We start from the raw sequence: 11,711 nt of genomic DNA on the forward strand, positions 1-11,711 counted from the left end.
GACACGATGACATGGAAAATGCGGGCTGGTACGGTGGAGCCGGTTCTGACCCGTAGTGACCCCGTGCTGGGCCAGCCTCACTGGAGCTCTGTCTGTACGCCCCAAATATCAGGAGCAGGGACTAGACAGGGCGTTTCATGGGTCAGAGTGTGGTTTCTCAGCCCGGCTGAGCCATGAATCCTCATGGGGGCTGCAGGCGCCGTGTTGGACGGACTTGCTGAGTAGTGGCTGGAGAGTCAAGGATGGGGGTGTCTGCGCTTCTGCGGGGGCCCCTGCTTTCACCCTCAGTCATTCATTTGATGTCACCCTTGACTATTTCATTTTCCCAGGGAGACTGTGAGGTTCTGAGCCGGCGATTGAGTTCAGACCTCAGCCTCCCTCTCTGCTACACCCTTGGAGGGGGGCGGCCACAGGGCTCATCCCCCTGGGGGTTGCCCTCAAAACAAACTACCCCTGTTTCCGACCCTTTGCCCCTGTCCTCCTCCCATGCAACGTGTCCCCCTCGGCCGGGACCCCTGCTAACCTGTCCAGAGGAGTGGCTATGCACTGGGCTTCCAACCACAAGGTCCGCAGTTCGAAACCACGCTCGGAAAAAGAGGAGGCTTTTCTACTCCCGTGAAGAGTAACGGTCCAGGAAACCCACAGGGGCCGTTTTGCCCTGTTCTAGTAGGAGCCTTGACGGTGTCGTGGTTACCTTTGGGCCTGCTAGCCACAAGGTCAGCAGTTTGAAACCAGCAGCGGCTCCCTGGGGAAAAGACGGGGGTTTCTACTCCTGTGGAAAACTTGATCGTCTCCTCAGCCCATAGGGGTCGTTCTGCCCTTTCCTATAGGGATTCTTGGAACTCGTAGCGGTGGTGGTATTGGGGTTGTTGTTTGAATAGGGTGACTGTGAGCCAGAACGAAGTCGATGGCAGTGAGTTTGTTTGCGTCTCCTTGGGGACAGAAATCCAATCTTATCCTTCTTTGCAAATAGCATGAACTCAGCGCCCTCCCAGTCCTTCCCCTTCGGTGTCTTCTGATCACACACAAAGCCCCCCCCCCCAGGGCCCCCTCTTTGAGTGCATCTCACCCACTTCTTCCCAGCCTACGGCCTCCTTGGACTTCCTCAAGGCCTGCCTCAGGACCTGACCTTTCCGTATACTGTGCCCGGGACCCTGTGCTGTCCCCTCGGACCACCTTTCCAGCCTGACTTGTTCATGCCCTTCAGGTCTCAGCTCCGATGCCACCTCCTCTGAGAAGCCCACCCGACGGCTTGCCCCTGCTATCCTGCATGCAGTGGGCTCTCAGCCAATATCTGAAAGTTAAATAGGAGCTCAGGTGGCCTGGTATTTACCAGACACCAAAAGGGTTTTGGAAGCATGACGGGTGACTCACTGGGCCGCTAACCACCAGCAGCTGGCTCCGAGGGAGCAAAGTGAGACTGTCTGACCCCGTGAAGATGGACACGCTGACACCCAAACGGGTAGTTTTCCCCTGCCCTGCAGGGTTGCTGTGAGTCAGACCGGCTTGATGACAGAGGCTTGATTTGTTTGTTTTTGTTGATTTTCTATGCACCAGGGAGCCCTGGTGGTTCAGTGGTTAAAGCACGCAGCTGCTATCTAAAAGGTCAGAAACTCAAATCCCCAAATTTAAGGAACCTGAATGTTCCTTAAAAAAAGGGACAGCAAAATTTGGTGTCCTGTCCTTTGGACGTGTTGGCAGGAGAGGCCCGTCCCTGGAGAAGGACATCGTGCTTGGTAAAGTGGAGGGGCAGCGAAAGAGAGGACAGCCCTCCAAGAGATGGACGGACGGATGGACACAGTGGCTGCAACCATGGGCTCAGGCATGGCAATGAAGGTGAGGTGGGGCAGGGCGGGCTGTGATTTTTTTTCTGGGTTGCTTATATCTAATCCTGTCCCAGCCCCTCTTTGTCTAGAATAGACCCCAGTTGGGTCGCTGGGTCACTGTAGTGGTGGTGGAGTTCACTGTGATTCAGAGCAAGCTGACGTGTCCCTAACAATCTCGGGGCTCATAGGCGCAAATGTACGGCAGTCCTCTAGGAAGATCTAGTGAAGGCGTGGAAGATAGGAAGGACGGGAAAGAGGGTTATAAATCAAGGCATCAGACACATTTCAGGGTGGCATGCTCACCTCCTGGATGGCCGTGATCTCTGCAGCCAGGTCCCCACAGAAAGTGGGAGGGGGAGAGCCCTCCTTATTTCTGACCAAGACCTATATATACCTGATCACAGGTAACCACCTACGTAACAGGAAGGGGCTGTACCATAGGCATCCACAGGATGGGGGTGGGGTGAGGTTGGGGGGGAGAGATGAGCTAGGGGTGTACACACAGTGGGAAGGGGCGGCACTAAGTACACTTGTGACAAGATGGGCGTATCCTAGATTCAAGATGCCAGCCTAACTTAGTCTTTGAGTGGGCTTGACCCTTTCCCTGGGTTCTCCAGGGAAACAATCACTATCCTCCCCAGGAGGGTGTGAGCCCCGTCTACAGTAGGGTGTGAGCCCCATCTTCAGTGGGACAGACACTAGTCTAACTGTTCTGGATGCCCTCAGGGAGAAAAGCTGACTTGCACCAGAGCTAGCAATCTGGAGACACCCCCCCACCCCCCCGGGGGATCTTGTTTGTATCCCACACTGATGCACAATAAGAAGGAGACGCCGCCTAGTCCTACACCACCCTCACCATTGTTCTTAGGTTGAGCCCATGGAATTACTCTGGCTGTAATTCTCCCAAGACAGGCTTGCTGGTTCTTGCCGGGCCCTTCTCTCTCCAGCCACCCACCCCACCGGCAGTCTGCGAGGGCTTCCGTCTCTCCACGCCAGCGTCAGCATTGGCAGTCAGCTCCCTGTTCTGTGGTATTTTGCTCCTGGTCCGTTGAATAAGGCAGACTTAAGAACAACAGTGAACCCTCGTGTATCACGGTTAATCGGTTCTAGACCCTACCGTGATAAATGAAATTCCGCGAAGTAGGATTCCTTATTTGTAAATCAAATTTTTTCATAGTTAGAGCATAGAGGACATGAAAAAACACCCTTTAGTCACCATTACACTCGTATTACCCAATTTATTAGACGAAAAAGGGAAAATACAGTAAAACATTTTGGACGTTACAATTATCGTTTATTATTTATTATATTATTTATGGCATCAAGCGTGTACAGTATGAGCCAATCAGTGGCAGTCATGACAGAGCATGCGCTGTTACGCAAAAACCGCGATAGAGTGAAGCCGCGGAAGTCGAAGCGCGAAGTGGCGAGCGTTCACTGAATAGCTGGAGCTGGCTGAAATTATCGATAGGACCAGGGACAGCTAAAAGGTCCAAACAAGTCTGTCTTGGAAGAAGTGCCGCCAGCATGCACCTTAGAGGCAAGGATGGCAAGACTCGGTGTCCCGTGCCTTGGACATGTTGTCGGGAGAGACCAGTCCCGGCTGCAACGGTGGGATCGCGCATGGGCACGGTTGTGCGGCGGGCAGCTCCGGGCAGTGTTTCCTTCCGTCGTGCACGGCTGCTGAGGGTCGGAACAGCAGCAGCAGCGTGGATGCAGCGAGGAGATGCTTTCTTCTTGCTGACCCCATTTCTTCTCGCACTCACACTCTGCCTCTCAGCTCTGCCTCTCCCGGCCACTGGTCAGGAGCATTTCTTCATTTGTTTGTTCCGGATGTCTTCTGTGGGGACGTCTGTCCGTCTCTGCCTCGTTCCTAACGGGTGTGTTTGTGTTTGGGTTGGTTTGTGTGTGCACTGTTTTTGTTGTGGGGGAATTGTCTAGCAATAGGATGAGATTAACCTCCGGTCGGTCCACTAGGTCATCGCTAAACGTTGCTTGCCCGCAGTAAGTTCTCTCGCGGGGAACGTCTTTCATTCCCTGTGGTTATGTTTTCAGGGGATCCACTTGTCTGGTTGGCCTCCTGCTGTCTGTGAATTTAAAGTTAGGTCTCAGGGCCCCTAAGTTTGGCCCTGTTTTCACTGGAGAGCCGTTTCCGGGCGGGGCGGATGGGGGGGAGATGACATGAGCTCCTGAGTTCTCAGAGCGCACAGAAATTAACTCCCCAGAAAAGAAAGAAGTCAACTCCAGCAGGTACAAGCGGTTGCTGACAGGTGCCATGGAGTCGGCTCTGACCCATGGCAGCCGCCGGGCACAATAGGCTGAAACTGTCCGGTCCTACACCCTCCTGTCAACGGCGCCCAGGCCTGAGCGCATTGTCGCAGCCGAGCTCTCTCCTCCTTTCCTCTGCCCCTCCACCTCTCCGAGGATCCTGGACCTACGAGAAAAACCCCAAACTGCAAGGATCATCCATGGACACACGGGATGGCTCTTCCTTTCAAAGTTGGAACAGCCAGACGACGCGGCAGGCCCGGCCCCAGGTCTAGATCCTCGGAAGCCAGAGCCAGGCTGACAGCAGTTCACAGCAGCCACAATCGGAACGCCTACCCCAAGATGCAGCCACGGGGCGCTACACAAAGTGACAGAGTCACCAGGGAGCCGCCCTACCCACCAGGACTGGGAGGAGCGGTGCTGAGGGACAGTCTCACGGCCATTGAGTCCTTGTGAACGTGGGGTGACCCCACAGGACAGACCAGCACGGAGTGCAATCCGCACCCACTCGGGCGAAACGTCAAGACAAGGTTTACACACAGAACACGTCCTTCTTTGAAGGGCACGGGGGTGGAAGGCCTGGGGGCCTGGTTTCACCTTGGCTGCCATCCTCGAGGTTAGCGGTTTGAAACCACCAGTTGCTCCGAGAGAGAAAGACCGGGCTTCCTCCCCCAGCCAAGAGCCATGGTCTCTATGGATTGTTATGAGCTATAAGAGCCCCCATTACAATGATTTATTAAAAACAAACAACAGAGAGCCACAGTCTTAGAAACCCACAGGGTCACTGTGACTTGGCAGTGGGTTGTGTGAGGGGGAGGAGGGGGCGGAAGGGTTATCTTTGACCTCCTGGAAATGTCCTTTGTCCATCTAGTCTGTAGCAATGACTCAGCCCCCTAGGGGTTAAAGGCTCTCTCCTCAGGCCCAGAATTTTAAGAGGGTTCCCTAAAACTCAGGAGCAGAGATAAATAATATTTGCATGGGGTATTTTTGTTACAAATCCGCTGCACAACATTTGAAGGTTTCTGCTAAGAGACCACCCGCCCTCCTGCTCTGTCCGGCTGGGCCGGGCCCGTGATGCGGTCTGCTGCAACTCGGGGTGTGGGTCCTGTTCTTGATTGAAATCTAGTATCACTTCTTCTTCCTGACAGCTGTCTTATGCATTCTTTTTTTTTTTTTTTCGTTTTTAAACATTGGCGTGCAAGTACTCTTTGTCGCGAGGGCCGGGGTCGAAAGCCTCGGCTTTCTCCCCTGAAGGAGCTGGTGGTTTTTGAACTTCTGACCTTGAGGTCAGCAGCCCAGGAAGGCTCCCACAACCCCACCCGGGCTCCTCGCTGATCATTGGCACAAAGTAGGAAAGCGGTGTCCCCAGGCAGAGCGAGCTTGCTTTGACTGCTGTGGTCAGCCTGGGACGTGTCTCGGCGTGTCTTCCACAGACACTAGAGGACTGCACGTGGCCGTGAGTCAGACGCTGACCAAGGTGGCCAGACGGTCCCGAGCCCATCTTGTCTTATCTGTACGAGTGTCGGGATCCTAACCGTGGTCCCTCCCTGGCTTTGTGATGAGCTCACAATCTTGATTTTGTGACGAATTTCCTGAGCATGTGTCCACACAGCGGTGGACCTACTGCTGCCCATGCAGCGCTGGGTGTGGTGATCTCTCACTGTCATTACGACTGTGATGCTCCTCAAGGTGGTGCAGAGGAGCCCCCAGGAAGAGTGATTCAATGGATCGAATACAAAAAGCAAAGACAAGGCCCCGTGCCATCTGAATCAATTCCCACGCACAGATAGCATCCTGAGACAGGGCTTCTGAGACGATAGACCTTTATTTTATTCTATATTTTCTCATGGTAGCATGCTCACCGCAGCTCCTCTTGGCGGTACACGTGATGGGAGACGAGAGGGCATTTATTGCTAGCCAAGGCTTATATATCTTTTGGGGACATGCAAGACCACTTCCTCCTCCTCCTCCTCCTCCTCCTCTCTCAGAGGGGCTGGTGGGTTTGAACCACTGGCCTTATGAATTCTACAGATGTTGCTACGTGATGTCTAGGGGAGTCAGGCTCATAGGGACCCATGCCCCACAGAACGAAGCTCTACCACGTCCTGCACCATCTTCGCCGTGGTTGTTACCTGAGCCCATCGGGGCGGCCACTGTGTCCAGCCGTCGTGTTGAGGGTCTTCCTTCTCTTCCTTTGACCCTCCACTTTATAAGGTGTGATGCCCTTTGGGGGCAGTGGCGCTAATGCATGGGGACTGGTGTGGTGGGCGCCTCTTAGGATGCATGGATCAAAGTCCACTTTGTTGGCTGTCCTTAAGTCAGTCCCAAGCCTGGAGACCCTCCCCCCACGATGAAGACAAGAACCGCCCCCTATGTGGGTTTTCAAGCCTGTGTCACCTTTGCGCCGAAGATGCCCCCCCATCTGTCTTCTGAGGCCCCCTTGGGTGTGTTCAAACTGCAGACCTTGTATGTCGTAATGGAGGCTCAGCCTTTGGGTCACCGGAGCAACATCATGAGAAAATATCGAATGGTCGAGGACTTCATTTTACCTGGGTCTGTAGAGAACACCCTGGGCCACAGCAGTCAGAGAAATCATAGGACATGTTGCCTTGGGTATTATGAAAGACCTCCAAGGGTTAAAGACCAGAGAGAGCTAGCTCCCTGATGACTAAGGTGTGCCTGACCCCAGCCATGGTATTTTCAATGACCTCATCTGCATGGGAGAGCCGGGTATGAGGAAGGAAGAATTGGAGCCTTCGGACGAGTGTGGACGATTGAAAGGACCCAGGAGTCGACCACCGGAATTAGGAGTGCAGTTGTCTTGGAAGGATAGGCAGAATGTTCTGGAGTAGCTAGCAACGTGGAAGAGACTTCAGCTCACATGCTTTGGAGAGGGGCCCCATCCCTGGAGAGGACAACGTGCTCAGTCAAGTAGAGGGGCAGTGGCAAAGAGGTCGTAGACCCTCGATGGATGGACACAGTGGTTGCAACCATAGACTCAAACACAAACCATTGGAGGATGGCGCAAGACAGGGGCAGCGTTTTGTGCACGGGGTCACTGTGAGTCAGACCCCCCTGGACGGCACCAAATAACATCCAGGGCAGATGGTAGACACGGAAGATAAACAGGAGAAATTGCACAGGGGAAACAGTATAAGGCACTCTGTACTTTGTGCACGTTTACCTGTCCAACGTAAAGCTGCTTTAAAGCAGCCGCTGCGGTGTGGTGGCTGATTCTTTGTGCTGTGAACCTCAAGGATGGCAGTTCAAAACCCCACCCCGCCTTGGGGCCAGCATGGGGATGTGAACCTTTGAAATAAAAAAAAAGCCGCTCTAAAAAGAAATGGCTATTTTTAAAAATCGCATCTATAAATTAGAAGGTACATGTTGCATATGAAAGGCTATATGTAGCTACTGTAGTCACCTCCTCTGCGCCGCCTGGCCTCTCCCTTCCGGCGCTGCAGGCGCAGTGACCCGACACGACCACCTGGTGGTGCTGCCGCGCCTCGCAGCGCGCGGACCTTTCGCGCCCGGGTGGGCGGTGCGGAGGCGAAGGGATGCGTCAGTTCGACCCGCGGGCCGTGGGAGCCCGGGGGCGCTAAGCCTCGTGGCCGAGGCCAGACTGGCGGGGGAAGGGGGCGAAGACATGAGTCAACATGGAGCCCCCGAGCGGCCGTGGGAAGCCATCCCACGCGCGCCTTTCAGGGCGGGGGGGCATGGGGGAGTGGCAGCGAGGCTGGCGAAGGTCCCTGCGTGCAGGGGCGCCAGGTGCACACGCGTGGCTGCAACCTGAGCCTCTTCAAGCCTCAGTTTCCCGTTTTGCACGCTGGCATTCGCGTAGCCCCTGCTTCCCGGGTCCTCGAGGTCGAAATGAACCAGCAGATCGCGTGTGCTACACAGCACGCGCCCAACACAAGCCAGTGCCCACCAGGGAGGAGGGCGGCTCTCCAAGTGGCGGTCGTGACTGCAAACATCCCCGGGGCGGCCGCGCGCAGCTCCAGCCAAAGTCGCCGGCTCTCGTTTCGCTGCTCGCCCCGATGCGGCCAAGCGGTGGGGCCGGAGGCGGCCGGTAGGGGGCTCGCCCGCTCTGGACACAAACGGCCGGGGCCGAGCCACCTGCGCCGCGGGTTTCAGACTGGGGCGCGAGCGGGGGCGCCTCCCCTCTCTTTCGCTGGAGGGCGAGGCCTCTGGCGGCCCTCACTTTTTGGGGGGGGGTGTCCTCGAAGTGGCCTTAACGCGCCCACCAGCCGAGTAGCTGGCGTTTTCGAGGGTCTACTGTCTGCTTCTTATTGTATTGTCTGCGCCCCCAGCCCCCCAATCCAAAGTAAGGGACGCTGCATTTGCTGGGGGCGCGCGCAGAGAACCTGAGAGGTTAAGTCACCCAGGGCTGGGGGTCCCCGCAGCTAGGGGAGACCACCACTTCCTGGAGGGATCGGAGTGCAAAGGGGTCCCTTTCCTGTGCGTGCCCCCTCTGCATGCATGCTCCTTCCCGGTGCACACCACCTTTGGGAAAGGCTCGAGTCGGGGACTCTCCGGGGTAGAGGAGGGGATTCCAGGCCACCTCTCTCCGACCCTAACTCCGAAAGTCAGGGCCGACTTGCGCGCTGGAAATCCCGCGCGCGCCCCGAAACGCGGCGCGGCTGCCGGGAAATCAGGAGAAAAAAAACTTCTGCTTTTTTTTTTTTTTTCCTGTGGGCACTAGCGTCCCCCCCTTAACTCCTGCGGGCGAGCGCACCCACGTGGGGCACCCCCGCGTGGCACTCCGCCCCTTTATAACTGGGACCAATCGTAGCGCGCGCTGCCCTCGCCTTTGTTGGCTAGCCAATAGGGAGCTCGGGCCCCCGCAGGCCGAGGCCACGCCCAGATATGAGTCCATAAAAGGCGGCACCACGGTCGCGGAGCCCAGATCGCTGGAGCCCAGGAACTACTTTTCTTCCGTGGACACTGGATTACTCGCGCTAAGGACTTTTCAGTTTTTGGACGTGTGGTCGCCTCCAACTTTTCGGGTGGGGATTTCGCTGCTGCCTCAGGAAGGCTTGGACTAACTAACGCTCCGGCTCTGTGGGAACGTATTGGGCTGTGTTCGAGTTCTGCTTTTTCTCCCCTGGCACCGTGGCTAGGTGGTTGTCATTGTGGATTATAATTGCAACATGACACTGGAAGAGATCGTGGCGTGCGACAACGCGGCGCAGAAGTAAGTAGCCGGGGTCCCCGTCGCCGAGGTCAACCGGGACCAGAGGGCTGGGCTGGGCTGAGCCGAGGCCGGCAGGGGACGCTTAGCTCGGTGGCCGGCTCGGCGTGACCACCCTGTCCCCTGGATCCGCAGGATGCAGATGGTGAGCGCTGCCGTGGAGGAGCTGCTGGTGGCTGCGCAGCGGCAGGACCGCCTGACTGTGGGGGTGTACGAGTCGGCCAAGCTGATGAATGTGTGAGTCACCCCCTCCCCAGGGCCCGGCACGGGGTGGGGTCCCCTCACCCCTGTGCTGTGCAACGCTCCCACAGCCCCTCTCTTGCTCTGGGACTTCCCCGAGCACATCCCCCCCCTCTGTTTGGGGGGGGGGCTCATTTGCATTGAAAAGAGACGTTGCATTTTTTTAATTTTGGGGTTCTGGTTTGGCCCTCTTGCCCCATACTTTGCACGGAGCCCCATTACCTCCCCCGCCTGCACGCACTCTGTCCCCGATATGCACGCACGCAGCCCGGGGCCTCTCGCTTTCAGCAAACACTACCGGGTGCGCGGCGTCCCCGGCTGACCCGCCCCTCCCCCCGCCCCTGCAGGGACCCCGACAGCGTGGTTCTGTGCCTCCTGGCCATTGACGAAGAGGAAGAGGACGACATTGCGCTGCAGATCCACTTCACGCTCATCCAGTCCTTCTGTTGCGACAACGACATCGACATCGTGCGCGTGTCCGGCATGCAGCGCCTGGCGCAGCTGCTGGAAGAGCCGGCCGAGCCCCAGGGCAGCGCCGAGCCCCGGGACCTGCACTGCCTCCTAGTCACGGTGAGTCGGGGCCCCCCTCCCCGCCCTGACCCGCCCCCGCCCGGCCACCTGGGACGTGTTTATCAACAAAGCGGAGCTGGCCTGCCAGCTCAGCCCTCAGCCATGCTCGGCATGTCCCCGGCATGTCCCGTGGGCAGCCTGGCAGGGCTCATCACCCAGGGAGCTATTTTAGGTCTATGTGTTTTCCTGGCCACTCCCCCAGGCTTGTTTCTGATCCACCCCCCTTTTCTTTTCCTCCCTCAGAATCCCCACACGGACACCTGGAAGAGTCAGGGGCTGGTGAAGGTGGCCAGCTACTGTGAAGAAAGCCGGGGAAACAACCAGTGGGTCCCCTACATCTCTCTCCAGGAGCGCTGAGACCCCTGCCGGCACCAGAAGCTGCTGCCAAAAAAAAAATCGAATAAATATTTGGTCCCCCACCCCCCAGCACAACCTCCCCCCCGCCACAAAATACCCAATCCATGAGAACGTCGGGGGGCAACGTCGTCGTTGGAGACTTGAGGACAAGGAGAGGGGAGCGTGGGGTCACCCCCAGGGCGGTGGCCTGGCCGTGGCGCCATCGTCGACAGCCACGGAGAGAGGAGAAGGGGGGGATTCCCCCTCCAGCCACCAGAAAAGGGGGGTCCCGAGGCCCAGACCTGGAGACAGAGCAGAAGCCGCCGGAGTGGGGGAGCCCTGCCTTCCTCCATCAGCACAGAGGGCTGGGACTATACACTTCCCGGGGTGGGGCGACACCCATGAAGGCCCCCCACCCCAGTTGGAGCCAGGACTGCCATGTGCAAAAGAGAAAAGGACTTGGTTGACCGAGGCTATGGACCCTGGCCAGGGCCTTCTGCCTGGAGCTGGAGCCCGCCGTGGACCGGGCCCAGGGACTCCGGCTTTGCAAATCACATCAACAATCTATTTTGTTACTTGCACTTGTTCCTGGAACAGTCGCCGCACGGCCAGGACAGCACGCACAGAGCTCATCTATTTTTGTTTTCTAGGATGGCTTTGTAATAAATTGGTAAAGCCTCTGCTTGCTTCTGATGCCTTGGGGGGTTTTGAGAAGGGCAGGAACACCCCCCACACATACACATACACACATATATACACAGTCACCCCCCACCTCCCCAGGAAGTACTAAAGCCCCTGCTAGCTCCAGGCTCCTTTGCAAAAACAGAGCCTCTTTCTGCAGCCAGCGGCGCCACTAACCAAGCCCAACAAAGCTTCGCCTCTTTTTTTTTTTCCTTTCCCCTCCCTCTTCTCCCTCCTGCCCTGTAGCAATTAAAAGACTGGTTTATTACGAAACCTGCCCCGAAACCTGGCCGCTGAACCACTGTTACCGGCCGGGCTGGAGCCAGCTCCTCCAAGCTCAGAGCGCACAGAAGGCGCACGCGTTGGGGGGCTGGCCGCCTCTGCAGCCCAGAGACGCCGCGCGCCTGCCTGCGACCACACAGCGTGGTGGGCGGGCGCCAGGCCCTCCCCCGACCAGTAGCCACCTCCAGCCGGAAGCAGGGTTGTTTGGGGGAATGGTCTCCCATCCAGCTTAGGGTTTCCTTTTCCCAAACTCCAACTGGCCGGAAGAACATCGGCGCTGGCTTTGGCACGCCCTGCAGTTTTCTCTCTGAACCGAA

General features: G+C 57.1%; 2 protein-coding genes across 2 annotated transcripts in view; one reads left to right on the forward strand and one right to left on the reverse strand.

Moving 5' to 3' along the window:
- The window catches only part of LMNB2 (lamin B2), a 34,203-nt gene extending 25,632 nt beyond the window's left edge, over positions 1-8,571 (reverse strand). The window contains exons 1-4 of the mRNA XM_013007666.2: positions 8,476-8,571; positions 8,067-8,265; positions 7,519-7,716; positions 2,130-2,149 (exon numbers count right to left, since the gene is read on the reverse strand). Coding sequence (XP_012863120.1) covers positions 2,130-2,149; positions 7,519-7,716; positions 8,067-8,265; positions 8,476-8,571 — 513 coding nt within the window. The remainder of the gene's footprint in view (positions 1-2,129; positions 2,150-7,518; positions 7,717-8,066; positions 8,266-8,475) is intronic.
- A 448-nt stretch (positions 8,572-9,019) lies between these two features.
- On the forward strand, positions 9,020-11,111 carry GADD45B (growth arrest and DNA damage inducible beta). The gene is made up of 4 exons (XM_004714288.2): positions 9,020-9,288; positions 9,421-9,522; positions 9,873-10,095; positions 10,339-11,111. The coding sequence occupies exons 1-4, from the start codon at positions 9,245-9,247 to the stop codon at positions 10,450-10,452; spliced, it is 483 nt and encodes a 160-aa protein (XP_004714345.1). The 5' UTR covers positions 9,020-9,244; the 3' UTR covers positions 10,453-11,111.
- The last annotated feature ends 600 nt before the right edge of the window (positions 11,112-11,711 follow it).

The sequence above is a fragment of the Echinops telfairi genome, unplaced genomic scaffold (genome assembly GCF_000313985.2).
Source record: "Echinops telfairi isolate 266 unplaced genomic scaffold, ASM31398v2 ScPeMD7_7459;HRSCAF=8497, whole genome shotgun sequence".
Lineage (NCBI taxonomy): Eukaryota > Metazoa > Chordata > Mammalia > Afrosoricida > Tenrecidae > Echinops > Echinops telfairi.

What these genes read in the sequence shown, in the direction of transcription:
- GADD45B (XM_004714288.2), top strand. Translation starts at nt 9,245, where the DNA reads ATGACACTGGAAGAGATCGTGGCGTGCGACAACGCGGCGCAGAA. An exon ending in TCGGCCAAGCTGATGAATGT is followed by an intron (nt 9,523 to 9,872) that starts GTGAGTCACCCC and finishes CCGCCCCTGCAG; the next exon opens with GGACCCCGACAGCGTGGTTC. An exon ending in TGCACTGCCTCCTAGTCACG is followed by an intron (nt 10,096 to 10,338) that starts GTGAGTCGGGGC and finishes TTCCTCCCTCAG; the next exon opens with AATCCCCACACGGACACCTG.